Source organism: Sciurus carolinensis, chromosome 3, assembly GCF_902686445.1.
Source record: "Sciurus carolinensis chromosome 3, mSciCar1.2, whole genome shotgun sequence".
Lineage (NCBI taxonomy): Eukaryota > Metazoa > Chordata > Mammalia > Rodentia > Sciuridae > Sciurus > Sciurus carolinensis.
In genome coordinates, this window is record NC_062215.1 from 22,606,669 (window position 1) to 22,624,310 (window position 17,642).

At 52.7% G+C, this 17,642-nt stretch overlaps 2 protein-coding genes across 2 annotated transcripts; one reads left to right on the forward strand and one right to left on the reverse strand.

Annotated features, from left to right (window-relative positions):
• Positions 1–2,511: 2,511 nt before the first annotated feature.
• Grb7 (growth factor receptor bound protein 7) lies at positions 2,512–10,456 on the reverse strand. Its single transcript, XM_047547508.1, is given in 16 exon segments — positions 2,512–3,036; positions 3,250–3,343; positions 3,461–3,548; positions 3,676–3,736; positions 3,904–3,986; positions 3,989–4,019; positions 4,130–4,210; positions 4,453–4,551; positions 4,775–4,885; positions 5,117–5,254; positions 5,487–5,564; positions 5,656–5,777; positions 5,902–6,058; positions 6,184–6,334; positions 6,425–6,623; positions 10,263–10,456. Coding segments are annotated over 15 exon segments (1,593 nt in total). The 5' UTR covers positions 6,577–6,623; positions 10,263–10,456; the 3' UTR covers positions 2,512–2,889.
• Positions 10,457–16,154: 5,698 nt separating this feature from the next.
• On the forward strand, positions 16,155–17,568 carry Mien1 (migration and invasion enhancer 1). The gene is made up of 4 exons (XM_047544565.1): positions 16,155–16,288; positions 16,392–16,489; positions 16,934–17,010; positions 17,093–17,568. Exons 1-4 carry the CDS (start codon positions 16,200–16,202, stop codon positions 17,174–17,176), a joined length of 348 nt encoding a protein of 115 aa, XP_047400521.1. The 5' UTR covers positions 16,155–16,199; the 3' UTR covers positions 17,177–17,568.
• Positions 17,569–17,642: the final 74 nt, after the last annotated feature.

Consider the following 17,642-nt stretch of genomic DNA (forward strand, 5'->3'; position numbering starts at 1 on the left):
TAGCTGCCAGTCTCCAATATCCAGCTCTGCGCCAAATGCCACCACTTCTAAGGACTCCCAGCAGCCCAGGGCCCTCATAATGGTCAGTGGGAGAAGGGAGGAGGCCCCAACAGCTGCAATTCAGGCTGACTCTGTCCCTAACTTCTTCTGTGACTGCAGATGGGTCACTCTCTTCAAGCCTCAGTTTCGCATTTGATATGCTTCCACATGTCAGTCTCACAGAGACTGCGATTAACAATTGACTTAGAAGGACTTTGTCCCCTTCACAGTTCCTTGGGCAGTTAAGGGGCACTGGATCCTCTTTTTGAGCAGCCTAAACCTCTGGATGAACTTAGAGCTGACTAACTTTGACTGTTACCCCAGCCTGGAACCCTGACACCCTAACCCTAACCCTCAGAAGTGGCCCTGAACATCCGAACTCTTTAATGCCCCAGGAGCATCTAGTGATGGGGATGGTTCTGGGAATCATGGCAGGTGGAAGGTGGCAATGGTCCCTGTCTCAAATCCTGCTAAAAAAGAAGCAAAATCTGCCCGCTTAGTGCACTTGATAGATCCCCAGTAGGTTACAGGCTGGAGTGTGAATGGGGCCTCTCTGCCCCTGTCTGTCTGCCAGGCCTGGTTCCAAGCTCCCCAGCTTGGGATTAGCCAAGGATGGGGGTGCCTTGGTCACAAGTGGCTGCCAGGGCTCCAAGCCTGGCCCAGAGGCCCATTACCATGGCTGACCCTTCTCAAGTTCACCTCAGGACAGCCCGACTTCAGAGACCAGGCCTGCAGAGAAGGAAGGGGCTCTCCAGGGAGGACTGCCCTGCAGGCCACAAATACTCCCACTGTGGCTTAGAGGTTCCACCTGCAGGTCAACCAGATAGGGGGCAGCGTGTGCCCCGAATCCCAGAGACAGCCAGGACTTCAACCAGGACAAGGAGGTGACAGGGCTAGGGAGGGCCTGTCCTTGCCTGTAAAAGGGGGTCTTCCTGTCTAGGACCCAACCAGTCTCAAAGGCTTGGGGAGAGGCTCTCCATTTAAAAAGAATAACGGATTTCTTTCTTTTTTTCTTTCTTTCTTTTTTTTTTTTTGTGATACTGGAGATTGAAGCCAGGGCCTCACACATGCAGGAAACATCCTACCACTGAACTACATCCCTAGCCCCACAATTATGGAAAAGTAAAGGGAATAATTTAACAAATCCCATGTACTATCAACCAGCTCTCAGGGACAACCCATAGCTATACCCACATCCACTCCCCTCACCTCTGGATTATTTTAAAAACAAAGCATCAGGTCATTTCACCTTTAATACTTCACAATGAGTCTCTTAAAGACTGAAAGAAAGAAAGAAAAGAAAAAAAAAAAACCCACAGCACCATTATCACACCTCAAAAAATTAACCTTATTCCTTAATATCATCAAGTATCTCATCAGAGTTCAAATTTCCCCCAAATTGCTCATGAATACTTTGCAGTTAGTTTGGATTTGAATCAAATAAGGTCAACACATCACATTTGGTTGACATGTATCTGAATTTCTTGGCATCTAGAGATTCCCCATCTTCACTTTTCTTGTAATTTTTTCTTTTGCTGTTGTTGTTGTCAAAGAAGAAATTGGGTTATCTGTTCTGTAGAGTGTCCCCATCCAGATTTTGGTAATTCTATCCCCATGTGTCATCTCACATGTTCCTCTTTGCATTTCTTGTAAACGAGTAGCTGGATCCAAGAAATCCGATTCAGAGTTGACTTTCTGGCAGGAAGAATGCCTGCTTGGGGCTCCATGTCTGGAAGGGTGTGGCTGTGATTTGAGCAGCAGGTTCAGGTGTTGTCAGTTGGATATGCTCATTACGAAGTTCCCATCAGGTGAGAGCTCCGGCTAGAAAACTCTTGCCCAAACACCTGAACTGGCTGCACAGCTGGCAGGTTTACATTTTGGAATGATCACTCTGGGTGTTGAGGGATGGGTTGGAGAAGGGAGGCAGACTCAGGGCTGGGTGCTGTGGGACTGCACGTCTATGGCTTTCTGGAGGAGGTGGAATTGTAAGGACAAAGCAGATCTGGGGTTGGGTGGGGGTTGCGGGAGAGGCAGTGGCAGCAGAAGGAAGTCATGGAGCCACTGTCTTGGTCTTAGTGCTGGAGGAACAGCCGTGTCTCAAAATGTCCCACCAGCCGAAGACAAGGGTACTATGGACTCATTTCCAGTTCCCAGGCCCAGTTAGGGTCACCGGTGTAGTTCTACGCTGTCAGGATATCTAACCTGGACGATAGTCCCTCCCTTGTTATCCATTCATTCACTTGACAAGCAATTATTAGGCACCCAGAGTCTGCTAGGCTCCATGATGAGCACAGAGACTCTCAGATAATCACGACCACCCCTGCCCCTGCCCTTCCTCAAGAAACATCCAGATGGGCCAGGACGTGGCCTCTGCCCATCTGACCCATTCACCAAGGCCATCACTGGTGCCTGCCTCTTCTGGGCCCCTTCATGACACTAACTAGCCAGATCTTACCAAACGGAACTCATGGGTGTATCAAAAAATAATCTTTATTGTCACAAGTATAAAACACAGAAGACTGACTGGCCTCTCAGTCTGTATGAGGTGCAGGGCACGAGACCAGCTGGGCTCTCCCCACTTTTCTCAGAATGCCCTGCCCCGGAGCAGTGCCCCAGGAACTCCAGAAGGGGAGAGGGCCACCGAGTGCTTCCCCTTGGGGAAAAGGGTGGAGGGTGTATAGGGCAGGGGCAGCTTCTGCCTGAGAGAGGTAAAGAAACGGGAAAGCTGGAGTGGGGAAGTCCCTCGATTGTCCATCACCCCACCTCAACTTCCGCACCCCCCGAGTCCACTTGGTTGGTATGGCGGGTCGCCTGATGCTGAGCTGAGACAGGCCTGGGCGAGGGTGGCCATCAGAAGGCCACACGGGTGCAGCAGAGGCGCAGCAGGCATGGCAGGATGCCGCGGTTCAGCTGGTGGAACTCCACGAGCTGCAGCAGGTCGGTGAAGCGGGTCTGGCCGTCGTCCATGCTGAAGTACAGGCAGCCCTCGTCCTCGCTCTGGGCACGACACAGAGGCGAAAGGTCAGGGAGGGCACCGGGTCGAGGCGAAGCCTCCTGGGTCAGGGCTGAGGCCCCTTATTTTTTTGTGCAGGGAGAAAGGAGACAGACTGGGGACTGGGGAACTCCTTATGGGACACTAATGAGGAAAACGGGCCGCTGGGAGTCCTATGTTCCCACTGCAGGAATCCAGGAACAACGGGGGCTACTCACTGGCAGGATAAGATAGTGCTTGACTTTCTGCAGGTGGCACAAGGAGAGGACAAAGCCCTGTGGGTTTCGCTGACTCTCCCGGACCAGGAACAGGCTGCGGGGAAATAGGGTAGCATTACTGAGGATTCGTGCTTGCTGCCTTGCCCCAGGGTCTGTGATCCCAGGGTCTCTGGTCCCTAAGGGTCTGAGCCCCACCCAACCCTGCCCTTACCCATCCACCAGGCCCTGCTGCCCAATGAGCCGCTGGCTCTCCTCACGGGAAATGCGTCCATGGAACCAGGGCTGGGTGCGGTGGATGGCTGGAGTGGGGGGAAGCGGATGGGCTGTCACTCAGGGGAGGGGATCCCCATTCCACCAGGAATGCTCAGAGAAGCTTCGGCAGCCCCCCACCCCCGCCCATCCCTAGGGCTCTGGGTCATCACCCACCTGCACTGAGGCTTGTGCCTGAGCTCGGGGTGGGCAGGCTGAGGCGGTGGTTCGTCTTCTTCTGCAGTGGAGGGGACATGGGGAGCCGGGGCATGGTTGGGAGCGTAACCTGGCACCCCCCCAGCTGGGGGACCTTCCCCAGCCCCTCTCTTCTTCCTTCTCACTCCATGAAAACCCCTATGGAGAAGGGTCCCCACACAAACATGCAGATAGATGCAGGCCCCTCACCCTCCAGGCCTGGGCCTCCTCCAGAGCCGCACTCAGCGCTTCCCGGGGGTTCTCGATGACTCGCCCAGCATGGCCGGAGAATCCATGGCCACCAGGGTATTATCTGAGACACTCCTCTGGAGATGGAACAGGATGGGGAGGGGAGGGGATGGGTCAGAACAACTGCTCTGAACCAGGGCCTGGGTGTCCACCCCCACCCCCACCCAACACCCTTGGGTACACTCACCAAGGGCGGGGAACCCAGGTAGGATGGACGAAGGTGGCGCGACTGGGCCTGCTGATAATTCTTATACAGCTGCACCCCGTACTGATGGCAGGGAAAGAAAGACGGCTGAGGTCAAGAGGGTCTGAGAACTGGCACCTCCCAAACCAGGGCTCCTCAGGAGCAGGGTTGTTTCTGCTCTTGGCTAGAAGCCTCCTAAAGCCAGACTCGGGTTCTCAAAGAGCAAGGTGGTGATGCCCTCCTCATCCAGGAGACTTCCAGAGGGCTCCCCCATACTAGGGACCCCTCAGGCAGGATCTGCACTCCCTACACTCCTAGGGTCTCACCTTGAAGAGACGGAAGGCAGACAGCCAGCAGGTACGGCTCTGCTCATCCTCACTGCAGAAGATGCGAAGCCCCTTGTGGCCATTTCGAAGCTTGTTGGGCTGTGGAGAGAGAAAATGGACTGGTCCCGTATCTGCCACTGGAACCAGATACCTGTCCTCGGATGTCCCATGGAGACCCAAGGAGTCTCCAGCAGTGTAGATTATGGAGAGAATTGTGTAGGTACCCAAGATGGAGCTCAGAGGCCCTAAGGTAGGGCCCTGATGTCAAAGCAGATCCTGACCACCCCTGCCCCACACCCCAGGACCAGGCCAGGGTCATCACCTTGACACAGAAGCCAAAGTCTGTGGGCATCCCGTAGAGTTTTCGGCCCTGGGTCACCACATACACATTGGACTCGTTCACATCTGCCACATACTGTAGGTGCCTTGGATCCTGAGCATGAATAAGCAGGACTTGGTAGAGGCAGATCACGTCTCCCTATTACTGTCTCTAAGCCAGATGAGATTTCAGGACCAGAGAAGGGCAGGGAAGTACCCGAGGTCACACAGCAAATAGAGGCAAAGCCTAACTTGAGGGTTCAGGACCTGGGTAGGAGGAGGGTCCAGGAGTTCCAACAGGGAATGGGTAGTTGAGGGACTGGGACTGGCACCCTCATGACCTCACCTTGGAGGTACCCTTGGTGGAGTAATAGAGGCCAGACCGGCGCAGGAAGCAGAAGAAGCGTTTCCACAGCTTGCGACCTGAGCCCCTCAGCTGCAGGAAGCCCTGGATCTCGGGGAAGCTGCCTGCATTCAGGAAGTTCTGAGGAGAGAGCACAGGGTGAGAGGCCTCGTCCTCTTCCCTCCCCTCCGGCCTTGTGGGGAGGTGCTCAGTCTGCACCTATCGTCCCATTCAGTAGATGAGAAACTGATGCTCAGGTAAGGACGGTGACTTGTCCACAGTTACATAAAAGGGAGGCACAGGCTTCAGGCAGGGAAACATTGGGTGATTTGGGAGAGTTGGGAATATGTGGCAAAGTGGGCGATCCTCTCACCTGAATGAGGTCTTCGTGGGATACACCTGTGTGTGCATCCAAACAGCTGGACACCATCTTTTCTGGGAACAGGGAGTGCTAGGGGAGAAAGGGAGCAGGGGTCAGGGCTCAGGGGCCAGGCTGGGGATTGGGGTGCTCCAGCGCCCAGAGTCCCCTCTCATACACTCACTGGGGAGCTCTTGAATAGTTCGTACTTGGCGAAGTTTTTCCGGAAGACGAAGCGGCTGTCTCCACCAACGGGCCAGGCTGCCTGCACTTCCACCACAGACTCATGGTCCTCCAGAACTCGCTCTGGGGTCAAGGGCAAAAAAGCAGTGGTTAGCGGAGATTAACCAGACCTCCCAGGTGAGCCAAGCCTGGCCCAAAATTTAAGGCCTCGCATCCTGGCTTGTGTGGCTCCCGCGCCCCAACTCACCCAGTGCCAGGCAGGGGTGGCACTCCACCAGCCCCCAGTGCTCGTCGCTCAGGCCGTGTGCTCGCTGCACCAGCATCTCGCACACGTGGCGAGCCGTGGCGCCCGCCACCACCTCCACAGAGCGGCAGGCCCCATCCTCGCTGTACACCTTCACCACCTGCACCCCAGGAACTGCAGATGACTTGAGGCAGGGCAAAGGGTGGGACCCCTGGCCAAGATGCCCCAGCTCCACCCTGGGTCCAGGGCACCCCCCATCCCTGCCTTCCCTTTCCCAGAACTCACATGAGGACAGCTGGCATCTCGAGGTAGCAGACCCCTTGCACTGGAGGGCACTCCAAGAAGTGGGGTCTGTGAGGGAGGGCTGCAGAGCTCAGGGAAGGGGTTTGGGATGGAGGGTAGAGAGGTTGCCTGCCGCTCCTCCTCTGGGAGTTTCCTATGGCAAGAGGAGGGCGAGGAGCCCCCGTGTATTATCAGGTGCTGATGTCCCCAGCAGGCCCTCCCCAGCCCCTTCACTCCACTGTACCTGCTGGTCGGGATGGGCAGAGGCTGGGACCTCTTCACCTCCCCAGGCAAAGGGGCATCAGGGGGTGGGGGAGTTCCAGGGGGGGTGCCCGGGGCTGGGCACAGTTCTTCTGGGGAGCTGCTGAGATGAGGTGGAGAGAGATCCAGCTCCATGACATCTGAGGGACAGGGTCTGAATGCAGCTACTTGTGTGCCTCGTCCTGGGGAGAGGGGCCAAGAGAACTAAGGCCTGCTGACCTCACAGAGCTGGCAGGGCCCCCTTCTAAATGGAGTTCCCCAGAGCCCTGAGGACAGAATGAGCCCCATTTTCTAAAAGGGGGCCCTGAGGCCCGGAGAAGGAGGCCTTCATGCCCCTAAGGACAGGTGTTTGGACTCTGAATCCAGTGCTCTTCCAGCCAAAGTCATTCAGTAGAAGAGCTAAGAGGGTCCCACTGAAACAACAGCGACCGACTCCACACCCCACAGACTGTCAGGGACTCAGCGCAGAGTCAGGGCAAAAGCCACCCCTATACCTCCGAGTGTGGGACACTCACTCTGCACAGCTCTGCCCCGGGTTTTTCCAGCACTTCCCTGCCAGACCCAGTTGCCAAGCCTGTTGTGGCAACACCAAGTGATGAGTGATACACAGAAGGGGAGAAGTTGGAAAAGGACAGGAACCAGGAGGGCAGGAGGGTGGTTCAGCTGTGGTGGGAAGGGACGGTCTAGCTGGAGGCCCTCGTCCCAGCACTCCCTAAACCTGTGTGCCCTCCCCAGACTCCTCAACCTGACCAACTCTTTCCTGTATCCTCAGTGCTCGAGCCACGTCCTCTGAGAAGTCTTCCTGGATTTTCCACACTCTCAGGGCTGTGCTAGGGCCTCTGCACCAGTTAGTGTGCACCTGTCTTATCCACCACTGGTCTGAGGGCATGGAGCATCGCCCTTCCCAGGCTGAGCCAGTCTTATCCATGTCTTAGCACCCTCAGGTGTTATGGATAGGAAAGGAAGGGCAAAGATGCCCCTAGTGGCAGAGGCAGCACTGCCGGCCTTTCTGCAGAAACCAAGCAGAGCCCTTGGGCTGAGTGGAGACCTGAGAGGACCAGGAGAATGCTCTCCAGACACTGGATCAGTACTATGACTGGTCCCAGGGTTGCCACCCCCCATAGGGCAGGCACCTGGCTCTTCAGTGAGGGCACGAGGGACTTTGGGGGACAGGTAAGTCAGGGTGGGGCGGGACAGCACTGCTGGAGGCTCTACATTCAACCTTGACTCATCCACACAACTTCCTGGCTTAAGAGAAACACAAACAACCCTGCCCCCACCCCATCCCCAATCTACAGGTAGCCTGGGAGGATGGGGGGAGGCCCTGGAAGGAACAGGATGGGGAGAAGGAGGATGCCGGCCTGAGGCTTCTCTGACATCACCTCCTCCTCCCCACCCTTGGCCTACATCCAGTCCAGGTGGGTCCGCAGCAATCTGCCCACCTCCCAGTCCCCAGCCACCGCCCAGCCACAAGCCCACTTGCCCAGGAAGGTGAGAGGAAATGCCCGGCCCGGATTACAGAGGCCTGTCAGGAATGGAGCTCATCTCCTCGTGTAGCCCTCTACCTCCACCCAGAGGGGCGCCCAGATTTTCCTACCATGGGTCTGGGGCCCAGCAGGCTCCCATTTCACAGCGGGCAACCCATAGCACTGAGGAGGTCATAACCCGCCCAGGGGCTTTTCCGCATCACCCTGGGCATGAGGTTCCTCCTAACACGTTCTAAGTGTCCTGACCAGCGGTTACCACAGAAGCAGGACTGAAAAGTCAAAATACCCAAGTGGGCAGATTGGCAGGCGGGGTGAAAGGTCCCAGGGAGCCTGGGAGAGTTGGTGCAGTACGGGTCCTACCAGGACCAGCAAGGGTAAGAAACACCACCATCCAGGTCACCAGACACTAGCACTCGAACACCAACGCTCAGGGCCCCATCCCCTGCGGCGGCTGCTCCTTCCCCAAAGAGGGACCAACAGCGGCAATCGGGGAAGTAGATTCAAGGCGGGGGCCGGGCGACCTCCAGGACGGGATCCCTCCACTCAGCCTGCCCTTCAGACCCTCCCAAGGATGGGGAGAATGGGACAGTACTGATCAAAGAGAAGAGGTGGGAGGAGGCGACCCCTCCCAAGAGATCTGAAGCTTTCTAACTGGGGTCTCAGCAAAGCTTGCTGGAGAGACCGGCCCCCAAAATCAATTTGTCCCCCCATCACCGCAACTACAAACCAGGGCTTCCCCAACTGCCTCTCCTGCCCCAGCGGCTCCAACCCCACCCTCCTCCCTACCCTCGCAGCCGCCGTGTTTACTTCCTGAATCCTGCCCCACCTGGCGGGCCCCAAGGGCGGGTGGCGAGGCCCAGTGTTTAGGGCAAACAGAAAACAGGGCCACCGTCCCAGGATGGGGGGAGGGGCTGGCAGGGCCAGGCCTGTGCTGGGACCTGAGGGGCAGGAGGTCGGGATCAGGCCCAGGACTGCAGGCCAGCCCCTCGGGGATTTACTGGAGGCGGGGCTTAGCTCTGGGGGGTGCAGGGCCCAGGTGAGGAGGTGGGAAACCCCTAGATGACCCGCAGTCGAGGGCGGGCCCAGGACACCGAGGCCCCGCCCACTGACTCCCAGGAAAAAACACCCAATGGGAGAGAGGGGGGCAGCTCTTTTAAAGTTTAATTTGGGAAGAATGCTAAAGCGTCCCCTGTGGAGTTAATCATTATTTTGCCTTCAGGGAGGTTCTCCCCCCTCCAACACGCACACAACAGGACCTCTGGAGAAAAAGGTAGAGCAGAGTCCAGGCCTGGCAGGCCGGGGGGCATTCCTGGAGGACAGAGGGACTGGGGGACACTACTACCTAGTCCAAAGGTGCATTCTATGTCCCCAACCCGCCAGAAACTCAGACCCCAAGCTGGGTCTTTTCCCACTCTCATCAAACAAAACCACCTGCCCCCCACTCACACACCCTCCACGGGCCCCACTGCACTGTAACCCCCAGCATTCATCTCTTCATTCAGAAGCCAGGCGGGACCCCGGGCCCGGTCCCACGTTTCCATCGCGGGCAGTACGCTGTGTTCCCGACCCGGGAATACAATGAGGAGAGATGGCGCTTCAGTGATTTGGAAAATCCCTCTCCTTTGCTGCCCTCCAAATTCGAAGGTGCCCCCCACCCCGCCCGCTGAGGCATCTTAGTAGAGACTTGGGGTAACACAAACTGAGGTCCATTGGACTGAGCAAGGGAGGGAGGGCCATCTCGGTATCCGGATCCCTTTCCAGCTCTTTCTCGGTAGGTGGGGAAGGGCTCGTTTCCGCGGGAAAACGAGCCTCCTAGAGGAACCACTCCGAGATCTTACATCCCATCTGCATCGACTGGCTTGTGTGTGTCCGGCGGGGAGGGAAGGAGGGAATGCGGAGGGCGGGAAATGAAAAAGGGGGGGGGGGTTGGGGACGGATGGGAGATGGGAGGAAAAGAGAAATTGGGAGGCCGCGGGGTAACAGCAGGAGAAAGAATCTTCCCATGCGGAGCCCAGACCTGCCCTGCATCCCGTCCCCAAGATGAAGTGCCCACTTTGGTCCTTACCTGGACCCTGGGCGTCGGAACACCTGGCTGGAGCCACCGGTTTGGGGAGGAAGACGTCAGGCCCTTAACTACCTGTCCTTCCCCCTCACCCCCGCCCCTGGCCTGACATCACCAAGCGGGGAAGGAGAGGGGGAGAGCCAGGCGGCCGTCTGTCCACCCACCTGGGCAGCCGGCCAGCTCCGACTGAAAAGGGCACAGCCTGGGGCCCTAGTGCTGCAGGGTTGGGGGGTAGGAGCAGGCTGTCCTGAGACAGATCTCGATCCGCTTACCTGAACCAGCCCCAGCAGTAGCAGGACACCGGGTCAAAGTCTGGCTCTGTCTAGGGACCCCAGGTACCTGAATTTGATTACAAAAACACTCCGGCTTCTCTACGGGTGGTCGGACAGTGTCCCGACTTTGGACGTAGAAGTCGGGGGAGGAGGCGGGAGCTCTGCGTGTCCAGATTCCAGGCCCAGGGAAACTAAAATTATCTTGGGCAGGTGGGGGCGGGGCCTAGGGAGGCGCCCGGGAGGAGGAAGCAAAGGAGGAGGGGCGGGGACTCCCGACACTACGCGACTGGAATTGTTTTTGCCCTTCCTAGCCTGGCAGCAGGTGCCAGGGGAGGGTCAAGTACCTGGGGAGAGGCGGGGAAGACAGTCGAACAAAACAGCCCGGAGAGCGAAGTTCAAGAGACATGACTACCTGGGAGATAGGTTTTAGGGACTTGAAGATAAGGGGAAACGGCCCTGCTCACTCTTCCCCACGCCCCTTCCCAATGCTGGTCAGTTCATTGGCCTTGCTAGGAGGCCCGTCGGCAGCTTTGGGTTCCACCCCTTAGGGCAAAGGGCACTCAGAAAAAGAGACACCAAAGGGGTGTCCAGCAACCGGTCCTGCCCCTTGACCTCCAATTACATTTTGGCCACCCAGGCTGCACCCCGGTCCCTTAGAGGCACCCAGGGTTTGCCCTCCCTCTGAGCAAAGTCCAGGTCTCACCTTTTATTTATTTATTTATTTTTATTTTTAATCGAAAGGGTCAGGCAGGGTCGCACAGCGGGAGGGGCCACGGTGATCCGTAGAAAGCTCTGGCCCGGCAGAAGGCAACTCCTGTTAGAGTAATACTCTAGCTTTCTCATTCAGCCTTGAACAAACACAGGGGAGAGTGGCCGGGAAGCCATGATCCAAGGCAGGAGCCACCTCCCAGCTCGCTGTTGGTTACAGTTGAGAAAACAGGGCTGGGGAGATAGCTCAGTTGGTAGAGTGCTTGCCTCGCAAGCACAAGGCCCTGGGTTCAATCCCCAGCACCGCAAAAAAAAAAAAAAAAAAAAACACAGTTGGGAAAACAAACAATCCATGGGGTGATAAGAGGTCTGCCCTGGGGGAGCACGGGGAAGTGGTTCCAGCCTCGAGTTTCTCCAAAATGAGTTTTCCTTGAAAAAGTAGTGTGATTGGGCCAAGAAAAGCTGCAAGGGAGCAGCAAGAGCACCCAGGCCACAGAGCAGCTTGATCAGAGGTAGAGCAGACAATTCACTCACTCATGTATTCAGCTGTTTTAAGTACCTACCATAAGCCAGCCCCATGCTTGGTAGGTGCATGCAACAAAAACAAACCCCACCCTTAGGTGCAACCCAGTTAGGGAGACCTACCAAACAGTCTCACAAATAAGAAATGAAAGGTGACAACTATGCTGAGACTGGTTCACACAGGGACTTAGGGAAGCCCTCTCTGTGGAAATGACAATTGAGCAGAGAAGAAGTGCCAATACCCTTGGCAGGAGGGGACACAACCTGCAAAAACTGACATGGCCGGGAGAGAGGGGAAAGAGGCCACACAGGTTAGCCTGAGCAGGTGTGGAGAAAAGCAACTGTGCTTCTGAAAGGGTAGCCTGGGACCATGGGTCTTGGGAAAAACAGATCATTGGGCCTCCCCAGCTACTAAATCTCCATCTCTGGGGCAGAGTCCCAGGAATGCGTGGTATTGACAAGCCCTCAGGTGGCTGTTCTACAAACCGGGTCTGAGAGCTATCTGTCCTGTTTGTCCAGATTGGCAGGAGTGGTGGGCAGAGGCCAGACCCTGCAGGTTCCATCTGGGCCTAAGTAGAGGACAAAGCAGTGGTGAGGTTTACATTTTGAAAAGATCACTCTGGATGTTGAAAGATGGGTTGAAGAAGGGAGCCAGGTCTGAGTGCTGTAGGACTGCACTTCTGTGGCTTTTTGGAGGAGGTGGAACTATAAGGACAAAGCAGATCTGGGGTTGTGGAGGAGGGAGAGGTGTTGGTACTTGGTGACACAGGGACTTGAGTGAGGTCATGGAGATATGATGGTGGATGCACAATTGTGGGATTGTCACAGAAAGATCCACTCAAAGGATGTATAAATTATATCTGAATTTTTTAAATAAAAGAAAAAAAACAACAAAAAGAATAGATTTGCAAATGCTTCTTAACTTCTGATGGGGTTATGTCCCAATAAACCCAACATAAATTGAAAGTATCTTGAGTTGAAAATGCATTTAATACACCTACCCCACCAAGCATGGGTTGAGTTTCTACTGAATCCTTATCACATTCACCATATTGTAAAGTCAAAAAATCATAAATCAAATTGTGGTAAGTCAGGAACCGTCTGCATAGGTCAATGGAACAAAAGAATTGAGAGTTTAAATATAAACCCTTACAATTCTAGTCAATAAATTATTTATTAATTAATTTATTTATTTATTTTGGTATTGGGGATTTGAGCTTAGGGACACTTTACCACTGAGTCATATCCCCAGCCCTCTTTATTTTTTCTTTTGAGACAGGGTCTCACTAAATTACTGAGGACCTTGCTAAGCCACTGAGATTGATCTCGAACTTCCAATCCTCCTGTTTCAGAGTCCCATGTTACAGGTGTGTGCCACAGTGTGTGCCTGACCAATTGATATTTGGCAAAGGTGCCAAGACAATTTGATAGGGGAAAAGATAGTCTTTGGGGGAGGAAAATGAGGGGGCAGGAACCCAGGGTCTGCTGATGCTCAGCAACTGCTCTATCACCGAGCTACTCTGCTCCAGACCCCCTCCCTTTTTTTTTTTTTTTTTTTTTGAGACTTAGTCTTGCTGTATTGCCCAGGCTGATCTTGAACTCAAGGAATCCTCCTGCCTTAGTCTCCTAAGTGGCTGGGACTACAGGCACATGCCACTAGCTATAAAAGATAGTCTTTTCAATAAATAGTGCTGTGGCAATTGAATATTCACATACCAAAAGATGAATGAGAGACTTACCTCACAGGATATACAAATATTAACTCTAAATATATCATGCACCTAAATGTAAGAGCTGAAGCCATGAAGCCATTTTTTCTAGATAAAATCACGGGAAGAAATTAAAAAGGGTTAAAAAATAAAAAGCCACAAGAAGAAATCTTTGTGACCTTGGGTTAAGAAAAAAAAAATCTCTAAAACAACAGCAAAAACACAATTGTCATAGAAAATTATATATTAGACTTCATCAAAATTTAAAATTTGAGGAGCTTGGACTACAACTCAGTGGCAGAGCACTTACATACCACATGTGAGGCTCTGGGTACAATTTCCAACACTGCCAAAAATAAATTAAAAATTAAAAATTTTGCACTTTAGGTGGGTGTAGTGGCATACTTGTAATCCCAGTGACTTGGGAGACTGAGGCAGAAGGATTTCAAGATCAAGGCAAGCCTCAGCAACCTAGTGAGAAGTTGTCTCAAAAAAGGTGGGGGACCTGGGGATGTAGCTTAGTGTTGAGTGCCCCTGGGTTCCATCCCCCAGTACGCCCAAAAAATGCATTTAAAAAAACATCATTATGGAAAAAAAGAAAAGAAAAAAACATCATTATGTGGGGTAAAAAGGGCTCGGTATAGCTCAGTTGTACAGTGATTGTGTAGCATAAGTGAGGCCCTGAGTTTAATCCCCAGTGTAAGGATGAGATAGGGAAGCTAGTCAAAGACTTGGAGAAACTACCTGAACATCATGTATCTCCTTAGAGACTTTGTATCAAGAATATATAAAGAAGTGGGTGAGGTGGTTCAAGTCTGCAATTCCAGCGGCTGGGGAAGCTAAAGCAGGAGGATCACAAATTCAAGACCAGCTTCAGAAACTTAGTGAGGTCCTAAGCAACTTAGTGAGACCCTGTCTCAAAATAAAAATTAAAAAGGGCTTGGATGTGCCTCAGTGGTTAAGGGCCCCTGAGTTCAATCCCTGGTACCCACTCCTCCTTCCCAAAAAAGTATATATATATACACACACACACACACATACATACACACATACACACTTTTATATATATATATATATATATATATATATATATATATATATTATTTTATGTATACATAACATATAAATATCTCTTACATATGGACAATAAAGAGATAAGTAACCCAATTTAAAATAGGTGAGGTGGCACATGCCTGTAATCTCAGTGGCTAGGGAGGTTGAGACAGGAGGATCTTGAGTTCAAAGCCAGCTTCAGCAACTTAGTGAGGCACTAAGCAACTCAGTGAGACCCTGTCTCTAAATAAAATACAAAAAAGAACTGAGGATGTGGCTAACTAAGTGCCCCTGAGTTCAGTCTTTGGTACAAAAAAAAAAAAAAAATAGATGTTTCTTCCAGTAATATATATACATGGCTAATGACTACATGAAAAGATGTTCAAAATCATTAGTGATTAGAAATGCAAATTAAAACCACAGTAATATACCACCTTCCCTCACTAGAATAGTTATCATCAAAGAGACAGACAAGTATTGATGAGGATATAGAGGGAAAAAAATCCTTGTATATTGTATTGCTGGTGGGAATGTAACATGGTTGAAAAAGGGTTTGGTGGGACTGGGGTTGTGGCTCAGTAGTAGGGCACTTGCCTAACATATGTGAGGCACTGGGTTTCATTCTCAGCACCGCATATAAATAAGAGAATAAAAATAAAGATCTATCAACATCTAAAAATATTTTTAAAAAGAAAGAAAAACGGTTTGGCAATTTCTTAAAAATTTAAACATAATCTTAACCATAGAATCCAGTAATACTACTCATAGGAAATGAAATGAAATGAAATGAAAATACACATCCATACAAACACGCCTGCATGATATTTATAGCAGCATTATTCAAAACAGACTGGAAATGTTCATCAACTGAGAAATAAATAAAATGTTTTTATCCATAGAATGGAATACCACTCAGCAATGGAAAAGGAACTACTGCTTGTAGGACGATGATCCTCTACAAATATTATACGAAGTGAAAGAAATCAGAAGCAAAAGACCACATATTGTATGATTCCATTCATAAGAAATATCCAGGAAAGGGAAGCTTATAAAGACAGAAAGCAGTTTAGTAGTTGCCTATGACTGGAGTTGGGACCTGAAAGGATGACAAACAAGCAGAAGGGACCTTATTAGGCTGATGGCAGTGTTTTGTAACTGGATTGTGATGACAGTTGCACAACCATACAAATCACTGAATTGTTTTTTTTTTTTTTTTTAAGTGTGGGAGGGGCAGTTTAAAGGGACACTGCAGTGGGTGACTTATTAGGATACTATCATGATGCTCCAGAGAGGGAAGAGGCAGCGAGGACTTAGGCAGCCTCTGCTTCCCAAGTTGCAAAATGGTAATGCTGATGCCAGTCCTCTAGTGAGAAGTCGAGATGAGACAGATGTGCAGGAACTGTGTGCAAGTGATGGGGACCCCGAAGTGCTCCAAGAGGCAGTCGCAAAATATTGGAAAAGGAACGGCGTTGGTGCTTCGGAGTCCAAAGAACTTGAGCGTAGGACCATGGGGTGTTTGAAGACACTAGGAGCATACCAGCGAAATAGTTGCATACCAGCAACTATTACAAACCATCAGTCACTCCATCCTATCCCTAGAGTGCTTGCCCACCACTTTCTCTCCCTTTTATAAACTGGAAAGCCCTTTGCAGCCTAAGTTCATCAGCTTAAGCAGGGCCACGAAGTCCGGCGGACCCTAGGTGCGGGGCAAGACACCCGCTCTGAGACTCGGGGACAGGAAAGGTGTGGACGCGCGGGCCCAGCCGGCTCGTGGACTCTGGTTCTGCGAGCTGCGGTACAGGACCAATACGTAGCACTAGCAGCAGCCTGCAAGGGGCGCCCAGACGCTGCGCGCGGTCCCGCCACGCCCCGCGGCCACGCCCCGTCACGTGCTCGCGGCATCGCGTCACACCCGGAAGCAGCGGCCGGAGCACAGCCGGCAGCGATGAGCGGGGATTCGGGGCAAGTGTCTGTAGCGCCTCCTCCCGGGGAGGTCGAGCCGGGCAGTGGGGTCCGCATCGTGGTGGAATACTGGTGAGCAGTCTGGCTGAAAGGGCCCCTCACTGTCCCGGATGGAGGTGGGTCCACGGGAGGCCCCTCCCCCGAAACCCCAGCGCACCCTGTCTCTTCTCCCTAGTGAACCCTGCGGCTTCGAAGCGACCTACCTGGAGCTGGCGAGTGCTGTGAAGGAGGAGTATCCGGGCATTGAGATCGAGTCGCGATTGGGGGGGACAGGTGAGGTCCACAGAACACCTGCTGAGTCAGTCTGTGTTCTAAAATCAGCTCTCCTACTTTCTAGGTCTGATATTGGCTGCTTTATACAAAGTGCCCAGCAGTGTTTTGCACATAGTAAAAATGCCCAGCCACCGTGCGTCCCCTTGCATAGGTCAGGGAGCAACGGATAAGGCCAATAAGGAGTAACCTGTTAGACGTAATAGGGTGGGTTTGGAGTGTAGAGAGCCCTTCATTAAATGACGAAGGGACACATAGTTGAGGCCTCCTTTGTCCCATTGAGTTGACACTCAACTGAGGAATAGCTGAAGGAGCTACAGATGTCTCTGATGGGGCTGATGGGGTAACATGAAGGAGCCTGTGAGGAGTCTAAGGAACGTGGAGGGCCTCCCCTGAATTTTGCCTGTTCTCAGCGTACCATTCCTTCATGCCTTTATTTCATACTAGGAGCCTTTGAGATTGAGATCAACGGACAGCTGGTGTTCTCCAAGCTGGAGAATGGGGGCTTTCCTTATGAGAAAGATGTGAGTATTTGCAGCCTTGGGGGGACCGTGGGACATCCTGCCCCAGCAGTGCATCATCCCATTCCACATCTCTACCCTCTAGCTCATCGAGGCCATCCGAAGAGCCAGTAATGGAGAACCCCTAGAAAAGATCACCAACAGCCGTCCTCCCTGTGTCATCCTGTGACTGCACACAGTTCTGGGTTCCTGCTCTGTTCTGGGATCCAGACCTTGGTTTCCTCTGGTCCTGCTGGGAACAACCCTGCCTCTTCCCCTCACTTAGCTCCTGGTAGCTAAGAGACCCTGCCTCCACTTTGCCCCTTTGGGCAGTAGAAGGGAACAGAAGCTTCTGTGGTCTTGGGGGTAAGAAAGAGATGCTCTCTGTGGACATTTCACATCCACCTTAATACCCCCTTCTCAGAATCAGTGCCCACAAAAGCCCACTCCCCTCCCCAACTTGGCAATACCTGTCAAATGCCACAGTAGATTTAATTTATTCCCCAAGCCCTGGGCAGTGCCAGCAGTTGGCAATAAAGAGGCACTATGAACATTTGTGCCAACTAATGTGTATTTATGTGTCCATTCTAGGATTGGGGATGGGGGGCACAGAGGTCAGCCTGGCCTTGACACTACCTGGTGGGTGGGCTTTTGCC